Genomic DNA, 19,049 nt, shown 5'->3' on the forward strand with positions numbered 1-19,049 from the left:
TTGTCGTTTTGACAGAACATGCAAATCCCAAACCCATCTAAGGCAGAGACAGTTAAGAGTCATAATTATGCTGGCTTCTTATGACTGAAGGTAAAAACTACCATTCGTGTTATTTAGAGCTGTATAGAGGTCAAAGAAGTCATGTTCTCAGTGTTTTCTTTGTAAAAGACTGGTAATATAGGTCTTTCATTTTCTAGATCCACAACTCAGGCTTTAAACTATCATGTAGAGAAACTTTAAGGCACGCTACGGCCTTTAAATCAGTGATAAAACTTGCACAAAATGCATACAAAATAGCATTGATCTTAATGTAGACGCAACATGTGAAAATATCCAAATTAACAATCAGCAGTGGAACAACTCTGCCCAAACTCTGTCTTCACCAAGCTTACAGTGCTCAGTTGTTGTCACCACAGCCATAGAGGTGTTAATTAAATTCTATGTTTTAGTGCTGAGGTCATAGTTAGTGATGTTGTTGCACTGGACTGTATTATACTGAGAGCTGTTTCTGATATTCTGCCCCATCCCACTAACTATGACCTCAACTAGTTGAATTAATCTTCGACCAAATGTTCACAAAAACTTGCAATAGACTCTACGGGTGTACAATCTAGTAAACCTGTACAGTCTGTGTAGTATTTTCAAGCCTTGATAATGCTGTAAATATCATACAGACAAACTATGTTGATGTACGACAAGGCATCTCGACTTACCTTTCTCCAACGCACGTCAGCTGCTCGATCTCCGTCATGACCTCTGCTATCTCAAACTTCAACCTCTGAGAAAAACGAGTGAGACAAGTCTCAGTTGGCTTTGAGTTAAAACAGGATAAAGCACAAAGAAGCTGTACGGTATGAGATGAGACGGATGGAAAATGCGCAATGGAAAATTCATCACTTTTTCTTGAGCTAACTGGGTGCAAAGACGCAGTCTGGGTCAATTTGCATGCTGTAAGTAATGCAAATAGACCAACAGTGCTACAGTAGATAGGCAAAAAAAGAATTAAAAGGTCAAACCACGCACCTCAATATCATCAAGCAGCTCTCTCTTCCTGCGTCGGATGTTTGTCAGTTCATCCCTCTCCTCCAGGGACAGATCCTCAGGAACTGAAAGACATGATGGAAAAAACACAGCAGACCTTAACTCTCATTTGTACACAGCTCGCATCCCTGTTTCCAATCAGCTCTCCTTGCATCCCGCACAACACAAAAAGACAAAGATCACAGGGAAAGTAAAAGGATTGCTAGAGAGGTGGGAAAACAGCCATGAGCCCTAAATCCAATCCAGCACCTACAAGTAAGGAGTTCACAGCAGCGATGGAAAATCAGCTTCAAGATTCATCGTTCCACATACAGTGAAATGACAGGAGTGCTGCTGCTGTTGCATCGACTGTTTTCACCTCGTTCTGCTGCAATGCATATCAAGAGCCTGCAAGTTGGTCTTAATTAACCAGAGAAAGAGAGGAGGCGAAGGGTCTTAATTATTCCACTTGAAAGTGTTTTGCCCCTTTCCTCCTTCTCCATTTGCCTCAGGGGAGGATTCTATTAATAAAACCAATCCAGATTAAGATTTCTTTCATTACATGTGAATTTGCTTATTTAACATGGCCTACAAACCTGGCTCCCCCCGGCCGAGAGGCTTTTACAGCTCAGGGCAAAAACGAGCAAGACACACTCACTTTCTGTTCGGTGCTCCTCACCATCTCTCTCTCCATAGTTCTGTCTCAATCTTGTTTTTCAATCTATTGTTCTCGTTACTTTATCTGTTTCATTCTCTCCCACACACACTTCATTTCTCACTTTTCCTGTCTTTCTGATGCACAGAGCACCCATGCAATCTCACTTCATCACACATCTCATATAGGCAGCTTTGTGCCTATATGTTGCTAAGGGAAAGATATATTTTAAAAAAAACATTGTTATTTTTCCCCTTGCAGGACAGGAATCTGCGCCAATTAAACTAAAAGAAGGTCACTGGGCTCAAGAGGAAGCATTCAGCCCACTTTAAACTCGACAGCTTGTAAAAGAGTTGCGTTCAGGGGGAACCAAGTGTTGTTATAGATGGTATTCAAATTAACAATGAGACAAAAGGCACTTCCTGACCTAGTTATGTAATTCTGAAGCACCTGTGATGAGGGTCAGGTGAACAGCGGGAGAAACAGCTGAGGGATTTCCTTTGTGAGCCACCTTTTTAATTGACAACAGAGGGGGATATAAAGTATCAAAATAAAGATGTTAATTAGCCTTGCTAACCTCTGGCTAAATCACAGCACTTCAGCAGTACTACTGTGAGTGCTGTGAATGTGGCTTTAAAGCCAATTAGTGCTCCTAAAAAGTTTCCAGGCTGCTACACAACTCTTTAATCTTTCACTTGAGGAATGTTTTCAGATTTTTGGCCAACATGCAATGGTATTAGGAAGGAGCTTGTGTCTGTCCCACAGGATATCTCAAACACAGTTTGAGTTAACGTGGGAGGAAGACATGTCACTGTGCTGGATTTTAGGGATTAAAACTTAAAGCAATGGTTGATTTGTAGTAGTTAAAGTAGTTCTGGGAAATACTCTTATTTGCTTTCTTGGACAAGAGTTTGATGAGAAGACTGATACCACAGCCAGCCCCTAGGTTAGCTTAGCATGAAGACTGATAATGAGGAAGCAGTTAGCCTACCAGCACCTCTAAAGCTTACTTGTTTGTTTGATCACATTTTGTTACTTTCAGACAGCCAGCCTAGCTGTTTCTCCCTGTTCCCAGTCTTTATGCTAAGCTACGCTAACCGGCCACTGACTGAAGCCTTATATTTAACCAACAAATATGAGAGTGGTATCACTCTTCTCATCGAGTGCTTGGCAAGAAAACAAATAAGGGTATTTCCCCATACTACTGCTATAAAGGCACTGGGCTACTGAGGGCATTAAAATTAAATGTCAAAATGTTTGACTCAGATTCACCCGCTCGCATTTTGATAAAGCCTTGGAGGGTTGACGAATACAAAAGGCCATAATGATTGGCCTGAGGAGACACTGTAATTAAAAGGTCAACATTTAAACTTCAAAAACTGTTTTTGCTGCAGCATTGTTCCAGTTTTGATAAAACTGAGGGATGACACAACCTGGTACAAAATGACTCAAGGTTTACGCACACACATTTTCAAATCGTTCATGAACTGGTGTAATAAAGATCAAACACAAATCAGATTATATTTTCTGAAACAATTATTTCACTTATTGATCAAAAGAAAAATGAATCTGTAACTATTTCCTAAAAAACCCAACATTCCAATCAGCTGCAGCTGTACTGTGCATTTAATGGGAATTAGCAAATGTTAGCATGTTAACACACTAAACTAAGGTAAACATGATAAACATTAAACCTCCTTAGCATCAAATAGATGGCACTGTGAACATGTTAGCATCTATCATTTAGCTCAAAGCACTGTCTACGACTGTAGACTTTGTCTTGTTTAAATAAAAATGCTTAAAAAAGCACTGTGTTATTGTATATATTTTTGAATGTGATGTAGATGTAAAGCACTTTGGAACTTCTGTTAAAAAGTTTGTTGTAATTGTGATAGGCATTTTTGATTTTTCGATATTTCACAGACTCCACAATTGATCAATAATCAAAAAATTATCAACGAACAGTCAGCAGATTAGTCAATAGTGGAAAAATCATTAGTTACAGCCTTAATATTAAGATTGTTTTTAAATAATTTGCCCAGAAGGGGATGATGTGCACACAGTAGACAGCCTCATGTTTTCCTGTTGCCTGAGGCCGTGCATTAGCTAATGGAGATATCCACTGGCTGCAACAATGTGCATGATTACAATCTTCATTCATTACTAATCTAATGAAAAGCAGAGGGTGCAGCCTTTAATAAAAGCCCATCACCATTAACGGCGAAGCATTACCATTGTCCTGCAATCCAGGTCTCTCTAACTGGATCTACTGTAACATACAATGTCTTTCAAACTACATATTTGACAGTAGAGGGGACTTTAACACCAGTGCTCATGTCTCTGTTCCAGTGGATAATCTTGTTTAGTGATGGAGGGCTCCTCTACAGAGGTGGTCCACCAATTACATTATTAACACACTTCCCCCCGTGACCTCCTATGACTAATTCAGGAAATGAGTTTAGTGTCTTCAACAAGCGCAGAGGGAGTCGTGGGGATGACGCTGGTCACGACTTTCAGATTGGCTCAAACCAAACACAGCCACGCTTGAATGATAATCTACTAAAATCAATTATGGTGTGAGTCATTGCTTCCACAGAAGACCTATAGGGTCAGACTGTCCAGTAGAGGAGCAGCAGATTTAAATCAGTGTGTGAGCTAAATGAGCAGAAATCTAGACCTGAAACACATTTTAACCTCTGTGACTCCTGAGAGAAATCTAGTGTGTGAGAGCTCAGAAATCCACTCTAGCTGAGCGGTGAGTTAAACCCCAACATGTGCACCACAGAGCAAGAGGCTCTAGTAATTTCCCCCCCTAAAAACAAAATCCCTAAAAATCTACTTTTAGGAGTAAATCCCCTGCTGCTCTTCACACCCAAAACTAACAACTGTCCCTGACCACCCACTGAAACCAGAGGCTTTAATGGCATTTAAACTAATGCAGGGATGCTTTGGGCACGCACACACCATCACCAGTCCTCATCAGGTTCATAAGTTTTACGACATTTATTCTGGGCGAGAACAGTAGAAGCAACATAAGACTGAGCAAAAATATTCAATTGCCTGGCCCTGAGAGCTGATTCAAGGACTTCCCTTGAGCAGGAAAAGCAGCGAGGTCCCGGAGCGCAGAGCGAAAATCCCACGCTCACTTAACACTGGCTGCGGTCCCAGTTTTTACCTACCAGTGTGTGTGTGTGTGTGAGAGAGAGAGAGAGAGAGGATTTGTCCAGATCCATTGGCTTTAAACTAGCGACTTTAACTGCTGTAATGTCTTTTAAAGTGGATAAGCTTTAAAAAAAGATAACCCTGTTACCCTGCTTGGCCCCCGCAGCACAATGGGACACATGCAAGGAAGCAGGAAGGCAGGGGGAAACTTCCTCTGGATCCAGACTCTAATCTGAAGCCCACTGCCCCCAATCCCTCTAACTATAGACGAAGACATGCTCTGCTTTACAGCCGGGGTCATACTATACAGACTGACAGACAGACAGACATGTGGACAGACCCACACATGAGCACATACACACCAAGGCCAGCTGGCACTAATCCCACACACTCGCCCTCCCCGCCGCTCTTTAAGCCAGATACGAGTCTGTCAGAGCAGAAGCGCGACGTATACCAGCATATACACAGATGTTGCCGCCGACCAGTCACCGCCTGACTTTAACCTACTTTGCCTCAGCGATGTCGGATAAACTAATGTGACAGTAAGTGTGACAGCAGATCGTTCCAGTGAAACTGTCTGCAGAGGCACTTTTGGCTCTGAGCGGAAGTGATGGGACATCGGCACAAAGGCCAAAATGAAGAGGAAGAGGTTGTGATACAGGGAGGGTGAAAGGTCATGCACACAGGAGTCCACATGCATGTGTAAAAAAAACATGCTGCTATGTGGCAATTAGCAGGAAACAGTATTCAGCAGCTGAGACTTTTAATTCTACTCCAAAAAAGTATTAATTTCCAAAACCAAGTTGATGATAAATACCTACAATAGCTTTAAAGGGTTTTAGTTTTTTGGTTCTGTTGATTAAATTTTGGACAAAGTTCTGACAAATGTGTTGGATGTGGTATCTGTGCCTGTTAAATTGTGCACCGAGCAATAATTTAGTGACGACAATCCCGCCATTTGCGTGAGAAGAGAGCTAATATGGCTTTGAGTTTTTAACTACCTCTGGGGTCAGGAAGAGAATCTGGGGCTCGGGGGGCTGAAGGGCCCTCACACTGATTGCTCTGGTTAATCTGCAGTGTTCGGGGAGGGACCTCCTGCTGTGAGTGCATTTGCGCAATTGTGAGGACGCATAGGAGGTGGTCTGCATACCGTGTTCTCCTTATATGACACATCTGCTCAGCATCAGCACTATGTCAATATTTGATTCAGTGAACACTGCTGGTAGGATCTGAGGGGCTTCCGCTGCCATATGCTGGCAGCCAAAGTAACTATAATCTGATGATTTGATCTGCCTGAGAATGAATTAGATGGATGCTGTTTCTTCTGGCATCTGGGCAGGATGACAGGCTTTCACAGACTGAGCACAGTCCAAGTATCTCACTGTTCCATCAACAGATCTTGCAACATCTCATATGATCATCAGGGTTTTAGACACAATTTATAGGGGAAGCTGTAATAACCTCCATAATAATATCTTTCAATTCATTCTCGGCCAGAGGACCGAAAAATTCAGCAAAAAGAGGCTGAGTACTGATGTTAGAGCTTTTTTCACTACCATCTACATCTGGTTCACATTCCCTTTAATCACTCCGAGATCTACACAGGACAATAGCCTCTATAATTGTATTTACGTTACATATTTGCCACAGGTTTGTTAACACTTCTTTTCCTCTTTTCACCAAGTGGGAGGAGGATGACGTATGTGGTTTTTCCTGAGCGGCTGCTTCTAATTACCGTCCAAACAATATGATGTGAGCATTAGCCACATTAGCTTTGCCAGCATCATGGCTCTAAGAATGGCAATGTTGCATCTGTCGATTTGTTTGTTAATTTTACTGACTAAACTATGACGATAAGCATGATAAACATTGCACATCCTTAGCATTGTCATTATAAGCATGTTAGCATTTAGCTCAAACCACAGTCATGCCTTTAAGTACAACCTCACTTAGCTGCTAACATGGCTGCACACACTAGTCTAGTTTTAGCATTTCTTTCCCTCTATCATTGTAAAATCGAAGCATTACAAGCTCAGCCCAGCTCTGAAATGCTTCAACAAACGAGGATGGAAGACATGGATGCAACAACACATTTTGAAAGGCAACATGTGGGATTATTTCCTGACAGACATCTCTGCTGCTTCCTGCAGGTGTCAGGTGATTGACAGGAAGCCGAATGAACGTAACGCTTTATCTGATATGAACACGCTCGCCTCCGTTATTGTGATAGATATCTAGCTCAGAAGCAATTTTGAAACCTGTACGAGGTGCTTTTCATTCTATACACAACAATGAACGAGAGCAAATAAGGTTTGGTATCTCCAAACAGGCTGATAATGTGCAGACACCGGCAGAAAAACGGAGCAGAGGAGGGTGAACCTGGACAATTGGCACTGACATCAGATCGTTCAGTGAGCTGCTCTTGTGTCGGCCTCCAGCCTGCTTGTCCAGGATGTTCCTGTGATGGTTGTGCGCCTGCCTGCAAAAACACTGACTTTAGCGGACCACCCTGATACCATTCACAATAAGACCAGAGCAACCTTTGATCAAAACAACAGCTATGCTGTAGAAACCACCCACAAAGTTTTGGTAATTGGTCTCTCATGGCATTCACTCCAAGTTCTCGAAGTTGCCTTATAGATGGATCATGTTAAATATCAACCTGTCCCATGGCTACCTGTTGGATCAAAGACTTTCCATTAAAAGCAGCTCCGTCCACACACTCACAAGTGAATTTGAAACAGAACAGAAGAGAAAATATATACTTCATCCTGAAAAAAGTGCAGGAAATGAAATGACAGAGCGCCAGGACATTTTATTAAGGTGAGAATGAATGGGGCGTTGGTGTGGTTCTCCATTTCTATCGCGCCAAGAGCCAAGAAACACACGTCCACCGTCTTTGAACAACCCCTCCCTACGGTCAGCCAGACCCTGTTTTCTCTCAACTCTCCTTCCACTGAAATTAGGTGTGGATTACTCAAACACAGTACATCTCTGCTGCCCTTAATGTCTGTCTGTGTTCCTCCCTGACTCCCGCTCATTTAATTTGCCGAGCCTTTTGTCTCCCATCTGCTCTCCGTCTCGCGCTTAAAGAGCTTCCCCTCTCGACAGCTCCAAGCAATAATTTCAGGCAAAGTGTACCTCTATTCACAACAAAAGGATTGTTGTCTTACTGACAGACAGCTACACTGTCTTGTCTCACACACACACACACAGACACACACTACCATGGAGATGGGAACATGTCAGGAAGCCTCCCCAGTCTCTCTCCTAATCAGGTCCATATGTAGTCTCAACACTTAAACAGTGCAGTTTGTTACAAGCTCAGACTCCCAGCACATCATGCAGCAGTGTCTATGTCTGTGTTTGTGTATTTGTCTTGTTGCATGTGGTATAATGCTCTGTATGTTTAATCTTCTAATGTTGCACCACAAAACCCATAATCTTGGCAGTCAAAATGAATTTCTGTTCTTTCCAAATCTCCCCTTAAGCCTTTAAACAACACAGCCAGCCTGCCGGGTCAACCAGTGAGATTGCAGAGAGTATATTTTAGCACATTTTTTGGCATCTGTGTCAACACACATAAGAGACTAGAGTTTTGCCTAAACCATTGCAGACGTTCATTTCAGGCTACTGAAATGCTGTAGGGCGTCTGGAAGAAGTGACTTAAACCCTGCTCCCTGCTTTTATATCAAAGGGGAATTCTTTCTGCTGTCAGGTGAATAAAACACATGTAAAGTAGATCAGACGATCACACGTAAGCAAAGGCTTTTACAAGGGTTTAGATACTTATTGATATACATTGTATATCATACAATAATAGTCCAAATCCTGAGTATATTTAGTTTACTATCATAGAAAATGAATACAACCAGAAAATATCGACTTTTTTGATATTTTTTTCTTTAAAATACTCAAACACTTACTGAAATTGTTACTGGTTAATTCTCTGCTGATCAACAAATAGACTAATCATTTCAGCTCTAATGCATTTTACACATGAAGCCCATCTCCAGGGTGACATTAGGCAGATGAAACATGCAGATGCAGAGAAACAGATGTCTGAGCTCTGTTTCGTCGCTGTCTAGTCATTCAGCACCAACCACTTACTTTAAGCCAGCCAGCCTCCCAGGGCAAAGTATATAGCTGGAGAGCAGCTCGCCCCAAGTGACTGTCTGATGTCCTCCCACACACTCTCCTACAGCCACAACAAAGACTGTACCCAAATCACACCAACTTCCCCTTCTTACTGATGAATCCCCCTCAGAACTACAGCCCTAGATGCCAAGAAACCACACATGCACTACAGTGTTTTGATTCAGGTTTCTTCAAAAGCCACCTGAGGTTGGGTTTCATGTCCGCAGCGGTGAATGTGACATGCAACAACTGAATAAAGTCAGACTTCCATTATGTTTGAGGAAATGTTTTTTTTAATGCACAGAATTTCTCTCTAACAGAGGGTATTTCCAAAAGACGACCAATCAGAAAGCCAATTCATGATTCTGCCATGTGTGCACCATTAAAAAGCCCACACAGACAAAACATTAGTGATGCAGTTAGATACCAGTTGTTATTTTAACATACACACTCACACATTCAGTCCAAAGAGAATAGAAGAATTGAAGGAAAAGCCTTTCCCATTCAACTTTTCCCACGGTCAGATAGAGAGAAGAGTGCTGATTGACACAGCAGGGTTATCACGACACTTACACAGGATATATGGTCAAGGAAACCTCACAGGACCCCATAAACAAACATTTTTCAGTACCTGCAGACGCATAACATGTTTTGTCAGGAGCCTTGTTCACGACAGACGTCTTCACTCAGGCTGTAAAGGTGCAGGAAAATTTAAAATGGCAAATTATATTTATTTCAACGTTTTAATACCCCTAACTCCCAAAACAGCCATTTACTCAGCCCACATTAATCCCCTGACTGAAGCATCACAGGGCTGCTGTAAAAAAAGAGAAAATACAAGAGAGCCAAGTGTTAAAATTCATGGCCTCCCTCCAGCCGTTCGGTGAACTGCTTCTTAGCCAGTTTCTGCTTCTGTGTTCTTTCCACTTCTCATTCCAGCTATACAATGATGCTAAAAATAGCCGCATGAGTAATAAAAACACTTAGGATTTTGAGCCTGTTGCTGATTTTCATCCATTCTGAGGCCAGGCCCTGTCTGCTCTGTGGCATGTAAACTGAGCAGAGAAGCGCCAACTCTGATTAGCGAGCGCAGTAAACATGTACTAATGAATTCCATTCTACAGCTGAGTCCCACAAATAACACTCAGTGGCACATTTTATGGTTTCAGTCAGAGGTGTAGCAAAGAAATATGGATCCTGTGTGCGGGTTAGCCTCTCCATATTGATGTCCCTCACTGATACATCTCATTGTCACATCCATAGACTGTTTCAGCTTCATGAGAGACGGCTTGTGGGATCATTGGCTCTTTTCATACCATTTCTTAATCCTATAAAGTATCATGACATCTGTTGGCCCCTGCTCCCTCTTGTTCTCAGATTGGTTCACTGATCCAGAACAAATTATAGCCCCAACTTTGTACATATGTTGCACGCATACTATACATGCAGGCGTGAGAACACGGTCCCTAATGTACACATGTGCCGATAATGTGCACATTTGCTGGCATGCAAAACTACACCTCAGAGCTACAAAGCACGGCTTTGTACTGGATGGATTTACAACCTCTGAGCTGAAAGGTCCCCAGAAATGGCTTTTATAACTTTCATCCATAGTCTTATGTTCTTTGACATCCAACAGTATGTTTAGAGATTTTAAAAAGGCTTGAATTTTAGGCTTAACTTTTACAGAATACCTAAGCCCTGACAGTAAGATACATCTCTTATATTATCCTGCTGTATATACAGGAGAAAAAAGACTGGAATTGGATGCGTACTTTGGAAATAGAGGAGCATACACCCATGCAGGGCCGCTCTAAGTGCCTGTGGTGTGATACCAGCATATCAAGATGTGCATGTGAACAATGTTAAGTGATGCATGCAAGTCGAGAGTGTGAGTGAGTGAATGAGAGCTCTTGATTAGTTCAACATTTATGGTAAGTTATTTTAATAATCCACACACTGCACAGTGCTGCGCACAGTCTCTCTGTGTCGCATGTTTCCAGTCTGATTGTAGACAGTGTGCCTCGGTGCTATCTGACATCCTGTCACATGATTCAGTCAGCGGTATCTCTCAGACTGGCTCCATCTGTGGGTGCGCTACAAGTGCATCGCGATTAACTGATTTTACTACACATTTCAATACAAAAATGACACAAGTCAAACCCTAAACTATGATTCTAGAGTTATATTACTTTCAACAAGCCTCTGATGACAAAGTAAAACCTCTTCCCTGAAACATACACACAAACAAAAACGAGTTTCCTCCTGTATTCCCCAATATACTCAGTCAATTTAATGGCAATTTGATTTTAATGCAGCTTGTGTGCAAGTGGAAAATTAGGCCTGATGGTGACACCAGAGTGAAGGTCAGAGTGTCATTAAATACCCTGGAATTCAGCCTGTATCAGGAGGTAGTTAAACCTCCATAAGGAAAAGACTTAACACACAAGTATAAATTAAGCTCAATGAAAAAACTGGTCAAACTGGGTCACTTATATTCAGACTTTTGGGACATGAGGATAGAGGAGGGGGAAAAAAGTGGGAGTTCAGATGAGGGTCTCTCCTGGCTCTGCTAATCTCTCACAGTTTAACTGACAAACTGTTATCAGACTATGGACATTTGTTTACACTACACTGCCTTCAAGGCGGTTTGGATTATCTGCTCGGAAGCATCCTGCATGTGTGTGCTTCATCCACCGTCATACAGTGAAGCTGCAGCCACCATGTGGGCAGTAATCCAGGTTAGACATGCAGCTGCACACGTTCAGTTCATTCAGCTTTTTATCGCTAAATCAGCACTGACAGGACAGCAACACTAAAAACCCAACAATATTAACATTCACCACATACAGTGCATCACCACAGCTTGTCTATATGACTTAGCCTCCACCAATAATATCACTATAGGTACTTAAAGTCTGTCTCCTATCAATATTCCACTGTAGAGATGAAACAATTAGTCGATTACTTGATTAATCAATGGACAGAAAATTAATCTGCAACTACTACTATATCGATCAGTCGCTTCAGTCATTTTTTAAGCGCAAATGCCACATATTCTTGTGTTCCTCATACAGGGAGTTATTTTCTGTATGTTTTTGTAAAAGGATGTAGATCCAGCTAGCTCTGTCCTCCATATGGAAACCTGCCAGTTAGATATCTTATCAATTCCCCACCAGTTTACAGGCTTCAAACAGCTCAAGAAGATAGTGAGAACAACTTCAAAGCCTAACAGCAAGACATCAAACAGATGGAAAAGGTGAATGCGTGCATTTTTTTTCCCCCCAGCTTGACTTCAGCGTTTTCCAATCATGTTTCTGTACAGGAACAAACAGACTCTTTCTCACCTGCGCGGAGGGAAACATGCAAACCAACCCGTATTTCTGTTCTGTGAAATGCTCCTTTATTAACAGGTGTTAAATCATGACAACCGAGACTGGTTGTGTTTTTTGGAAGGTCTGCAAAAAAACACAACATCCTGGATTTTATATACCTTCACCATCCGTGTACCCTGAGTCTCACACATTCATCCATCCATCCGTCCGTCCATCCATCCTTGCACACGAGCTCAAGACGAGAGGAAACCAGCGTGGGGAATGACAAAAAAAAAGCCCGAGCCTTACCGTGATTGTCTTCATCCATATTTGTTGTGGCAGTGACAGGGCAGTCCGGGAGAAGGTGTGTCCTCGCGGAAGATTTATTTTGCTGAGTGATTTTTCTTTCCTTTCCTTCCACTGACAAGACAGTCGAAGCCGGCGTTGTGTTGACAGGCAGATAGAAGTGAGGTGGACTGGAGCGCAGATGTCCAGCGGCGAAATGAACAGAAAAGATAGAGAGAGAGAGGAAAGAAGAAGTCGCAGTCTGGGTGTGGATTATAAAGCGGCGGTCCTTTACTGTAGAGAGAGATGTTTCAGAGCTGTGTGTGACCGCGACGTGAAACAGCGGCGGCGGCGTTTCTCGCCCTCTGCTCCATCCTCAGCTGCTCCGTCTGCATTCACATTAGCTACACTGCAACCACAGCGACGTCATTAGGCCACGCCCCTGCACCCCCACACCTACACACATACACACACACACACACACACACAGTGAGATAAGACTAAAGCCTTAATAAATCAATCAATTAAAATGATTTGATTCATACCTCTCTGCAGGGATCAAAAGACAGACAAGTTAAAATGTTATCTAAAGGACACAAACATATGGAGGGTTTTATTCTCTAGTTTTCATAATAATACTTATTCATTAGGAATTATATTTTACCACAGACATATTGTAATTGCTGATTTATGAAAAGACAGTTGTGAATGAGGCCAAGTAGGAGTAGGTCAAATGATGGAGATATCCTTATCTTAAAATAATAATGATGATAATAATAATAATAATGATAATGGTAATTTTTTCTTATTTCATCAGATGTTGTGGATTAATGTTGATCAAACATTTCAGCCAACATTAGCATTAGCATCTGACCAACTTAATCTGCTGAAGACTATCAGGAAAAATCATCAAAAGCTTCAAAACTGCTGCTAATACCTTGCAATGAGACAACGCAGACAACTCTTGTTTTGCCTTCATTTCTATCACTTCTTTTCTTCTACTGAAATTAGCATGCTAACCAGCTAGCCTTGGGCCAGCCTGTCCTGTAACAGCCAAGCTCTTTGTGATAGTGAGTCACTGTATCGTCCAGTCTGCCCTCAGTCCAACATTAGAGGATGAAGAAATAGCTTCTAACTTTCTCTCTTGTAAACACAACAGTGGCTGAAGCTCTTGGTAAATAAGCTGTTAATGCTAACATTAGCTGTGTTAGCGATGGCAAAAACCTACATATAGTAGTGGATCACTCCGGTAAGCCGTCACCACTAGCTTGTACTAGTACTCACACAGCCACAATGAAACAGCTTTTACTGCATGAATTTAAGACACCCCCCTGCCAGTTAACCTCAACCACACACCATTTTAATTTATTTGTAATGTGACATATAAGTAGCCACCCTGATTTATGACTTAAAATTAAGCCTAACTACACCAGACTCACTCACACAGACACACTCTGGGTTGTCAGTTTGGCAACAATCTTAACTCCTCAAGCAAAGTACATTTATAATCCACACTTTCAGTGAACTGATCCTTCCTCAACAGGTCTTATATCTAAGTTCCCCACTAAGTATCTGTGTTAAAGGTACTTCTCTGACTCTGACCTCATACATCCGCCCCACATCCATCGTTTGGTAGTGCAGGCGTGATGACACCCTCAGAGGCTCACGGCCAGAGAAGCCCAGCTCGGGTGCTTCCTGTCTGTCCCTGCCCATGTGAACTCATGACTCACTGAGGCCTTTCCAGGGAAGATCCCCAGCCACGCCAACAGCAACGCAGTGACGGGAGGAATATGAAAGGCAGGACCCAGTGTGCGGCCCGAAGTTCAGGAAGGGAGTTGCGCTGAGGAATCATTGTGCAGCACTACAGGGGGGACAATGGGAGAGAGTTACAGAAAGGGAAGTGATGTGATCGGGCTGCCCTCCTCCACCCTCACAGTGTTATGAAATCTGATCTGATTTGATCTGTGTCACTCTAATTTTACCTTCGAGGGAGTAATCACAAACTGCAAGGTTGGAAAATGATCAGACTCGAACAGTTAGAGTTCAAGAGGTCAAAAAGTGGCCGTATTGACTCCTACAACTCCCACACTACTTTGATTTAAGATGGTAGCTCAAAATAAACTAAAATAATAAACAGAAATATTAACTCAGGTGACATAAGTAATAATGCAGGGCCTTTTGTCTGGAGCTCCAAGCTTTTGGGGCTGTAGAAAGCCGGGTCCCTGAGGAGAATTGCCCGCTTGGTAATCCAGCCTTAAAAATGAACAGTTTCATAATCAAAAGTGGCGTCATTTTGTGCAAAACACTCTTAATTGCTGCTAACATCCAAACTGTAATCCTGTGTACAGACCATGCATTAAAGTATCACAAATTATCGACTTGGTCTGCAGTCTTCTCTGCTGGGTTGAACTGGAAATGTTTTCATTTCCTGTCTGGGTAGTTGCTGTCCTCTGGCTTGATCTGAATATTTTTCTCTCCAGGTTTTAAAACAGCTCCATCTCTGCTATAATGACAACATGATACTGATAATACTATGACCTGCTCTTTTGTTTTTAACAGGGAGAAGCTATGATTCTTTTGTTGCTGTTGCAGGTTATACACAACTAAACCAGGCTCATTGTTGCTGTGAATTCCACAGTGAGATTTTGAATGTGTTGAATTTTCCTCCTCTTTATGGAAAGCTGCACCTGTTATGCAACAAGTATGGAAAATTGTACATTACTCCCACCCTTAGTTTCCCTTCTGTGGTACAATCACAGCACACTTCTCCTGCTTTCAAAGCCCACCTGCTGGCAGTACAGCCAGACTGTCAGAGCTGATGCATGTATCTATTGTTTCATACAGCAGGAATTGCTTCAGTGTTACTGGAAATAATAGAGCACACAAAGTCTAATTTTACATGCATTTCCAATCAGTGTAAAAATGCTCATGACATACCACCCCTACAAATACACATACTGAGCTCATTAAGTGTTAACACAGTCAAAGGCAGAACACATATGTGTTTCAGTGTTACAGTATATTCAATTCAATTTAATGGTGAAATCAAATCCTCAAATCTCACAGAGTTGCTTTGGTTTAATTACCTTGAAATATAGGTTAGTCCAGTGTCAAAAAAAGGGCCAATCTCTTGTTCTGATCACGTACTGATCTAAACACTGCTCTCTCCAGGGACATGAATATGAGCCTTTTCTGCATTTTCTAAGAAATGTCTCTCACTTACACATTCAAACCCCCAATGGATGACAACACACTGTCAGAACAACTTTCCTCTCTTTCCTAAAAATAGAAAATTAATGGTTTCACTTGTTTTTCCCCTCAAAGGCTCCAGGCATAAACAAATACTGACTCCACTGCATTGGTAGTTACAATTAATTTGCAGCATGTTCCCATAAATTCCTCCTCACACCCCCTCAGAGGCCCGCCTGCAGCCAGGAACCAAACATAGTTGGTCTCATACAGTGTGATTTTTCAAAGAGAAATTTGAGGGAAAAGCTTATAGGACGCATGACATCTTCATCACCATCTCTCTTTTCCCCTAATTTTTCTCCCGGCGCCTCAACTTGACATGTGCAGAAAAAGAAAAGGGGGTTTCGTATTAGGGAGGCGAAGGCCATCAGCTCTGGGAATAATCCCATGTTAAGTGTAGATGTCCGGACCAGCACAGGAAGAGGCTCCCTTTCCAGTTTTAGCAGAACTAAAAGGGTGGAGTCCAAGAAGCGCTCCCTTCATCATACAACTGAATTATTCCCTTCTAATCAATGAAACACTAGAGTTAATTAATCTGTTGTTCGCCATGTGCACAGTGTTTACCAGAATTAAGAACATTTGGAAATGAAGCATTCATCTGCCAAATGAAGGAGGACATATGCCAGAAAATATCTTGTGAGTCAAACTGAAGATATCTCAAATTTCATGTGAATTTAAAATAGAAAAGATTAAGGGGTCGGGCTCTGTTTAGCTCAGTCTCGCTGATTAATTCTTGACCCATAAACTTGACCTCAGTCTGACATCATCTTTCCCCGCGCTATAATGTAGTTATATTTATTTTCCCCTTTTACAAGCCAGCAGAGAATACCGCATGAATGCGCTACCAAATTTCACTGGAAGCGGGTTTCTGCAAGGCAGCATATGTCAAGCACATTACAACTTCTTACACACAAGGCCGGGGAGTGAGATGGACGGACCTCCAGCCCCAGTGAGTGGTCGAGGACGACTGTGTTCATGTGCCACAGTCTGATTACAGCTCGGTACATATACACTCTGTATGAGAGCTACAGGATTTAGAGTAAATGCTAACATCAGCATGCTAACATGCTCAAAATGACAAAGCTAACATGCCAGTGTTAAGCAGGTGTAATGTTTATCATGTTTGCTGCCTTTGTTCAGCATGTTAACATGAAAAGTCAGAGGGGTCATTTAATGATTACAGTATACTATAATTCCCCTGGACAGGGAATCACCAAAGTCAGTAGGAATCATCCTCTTGGAGACATGAACGTCTGTACAAAATTTCATGACATCAGTCTGATAGCTGATGTAACATTTTGTCACATAACACAGTGACAGTCTGCAGAGCAACCTGCCATCTGGTACACATGGAGGTACATGCTCTGGCAGACAAGCACACACCCAAAATCTCACACGCACTTTCCTCAAAGGTTTTTTTCTAGCCAATCTCAAATGAGAGTGAAAGATTTCAGAACGTTGCCTCTTCAGTATGGTGGTTCAGTTTTCTGTCCTCATCCAAAATTTCATGCCCTGAACTTTTGTTGCCCTCATCAAGGAAATGACCCTGTGCTGTTGTGCAGAACCGGATTCATCCAGTGCATCTCTTGGCTACGTTGTAAGCATGTAACCTGCTTCATGACCCATACTGTTATAATGAGGTAACATATTGAGCCATACGGCCATCAGAGTTTTTGTACAAAGACTCTGGTTTATTTTGATTGAGACTCGATGATTATTCAAAGTCTGTTCAGCCTGTTCAGCACATAATGAAATATTGGTTCCTTGAACGAGAGAGCTTAACGTTAAAGCAATAAAATAACATGCTGCACTTATCAGGACTGTGTTTGGCAATGAGCTGAATCAGCTACACTTGATTTATCACCTCACGGGTGTCATTGAGGAAAGTCTACTGGTAATGATAGGCTGCAAATAAATTCAGGGTTCTTTTGAAAATATAACTCAGAAATAATGTTTATTGTTATATAATGATAGATCACTTGTGTTTGAACCTGGTGAGTTTCTGAGGAATTCCTGAATCCTGTGAAAATCCTGCAATGGTCCCACACACACACATTCCTGCTAATGCAAACATACAAGAAATGTGACACACTTCCTTTCTCACAGTGGTCAAGAGCAGGCGGTGCCGGTAAAGGAGGGAAAAGAAGCTGGAGGAAGAGAAACACACAGAGAATGAGAAGGAGGACAAAGGATCCACGTGGGACATCTTTCCACCTTGGAGCAAAGTGCTGCAATTTTGCTGTTGTTTTGACCCAGTGGCTGGAAACTTCCCATCACATCCACCACAGCAGCATGTGACTCACCAGTATATCTGAATCTGATTGCAAAAAATGGCTCATGACCGATTGGTTGAATGTCATCGGGATAAAAAAAAGAAGCTTCGTGAATAGATTGGACTGGACACAAGCACTGAACACAGAAGTCCCCTTTTATCTGGTGACTAAGGCTCTGCGTATGCTGCATGCCACTGTTAGTGCAGCGTGAGGACTTCTTCAAAAAAGTAGTTTATTTTTGGGGAGTTTCACATCTTGCTGCCACTGGCTAATAAACAAGCTAGCACAGAGTCGCCTGAAACCAACCTGAAGTAAACTGCGCATCCTCCTGTTATTGCTCAACATGCAGCCGGATAAGAGGTTTTGGGGGGAAGCTTGCAGGGAGTGTCTGGAGGCGGTTCATGGTTTTCAAAGAATAAAAAGGAGTTTATTTCTACTGCTGAGTCATTTTCAGTGTTGTATTATTCTTTAATTGCAACTGTAAGATAAAAACTCAGTATCATAAAACTCTGTTATCAGATCAAAAATACACATTTGCAGTGCCCTAATCAGACTTGCCTCTACGTACAGATAAATTCCAAGAAAATCTATCAGATGTCAGGGGTTTGAGCTGCTGAATGATTCATAGCCACGCTAGTTATCTGCAGGATCTTATTACTGCAGTATATAGGCTTACATTGATCATGTGGGAGTGAGAGATAGCAGCAGTGCAAAATGCCAAAAGCCTCAGCTGGGTTCAGCCATCTGCTTTACATGCTCAGTTCAGATGAAATTATGAAATCCAGGGAATACCTTGTGAATACTCTTATCTTTCAGCTCTCACCCTATTAAAAATGTTGACTTTCTCCACATTCTGCGACAGTGGATATCCTGCGGACTCTGCTGCCATTACAGAGCACATTCAGGCATTTAAGTGCTGATTGCCTGCAGACTGTCAATCTGACTCCCATGCAA

The 19,049-nt window shown here is 42.1% G+C and overlaps 1 protein-coding gene across 1 annotated transcript in view; it reads right to left on the minus strand.

The window, feature by feature from the left end:
- Positions 1 to 13,006, minus strand: part of LOC108880771 (cytohesin-3) — a 29,108-nt gene extending 16,102 nt beyond the window's left edge. The window contains exons 1-3 of the mRNA XM_018672473.2: positions 12,598 to 13,006; positions 1,024 to 1,106; positions 714 to 778 (exon numbers count right to left, since the gene is read on the minus strand). Coding sequence (XP_018527989.1) covers positions 714 to 778; positions 1,024 to 1,106; positions 12,598 to 12,616 — 167 coding nt within the window. The 5' untranslated portion in view covers positions 12,617 to 13,006. The remainder of the gene's footprint in view (positions 1 to 713; positions 779 to 1,023; positions 1,107 to 12,597) is intronic.
- Positions 13,007 to 19,049: the final 6,043 nt, after the last annotated feature.

This window comes from Lates calcarifer, linkage group LG23, assembly GCF_001640805.2.
Source record: "Lates calcarifer isolate ASB-BC8 linkage group LG23, TLL_Latcal_v3, whole genome shotgun sequence".
In the NCBI taxonomy this organism is placed as follows: domain Eukaryota; kingdom Metazoa; phylum Chordata; class Actinopteri; family Centropomidae; genus Lates; species Lates calcarifer.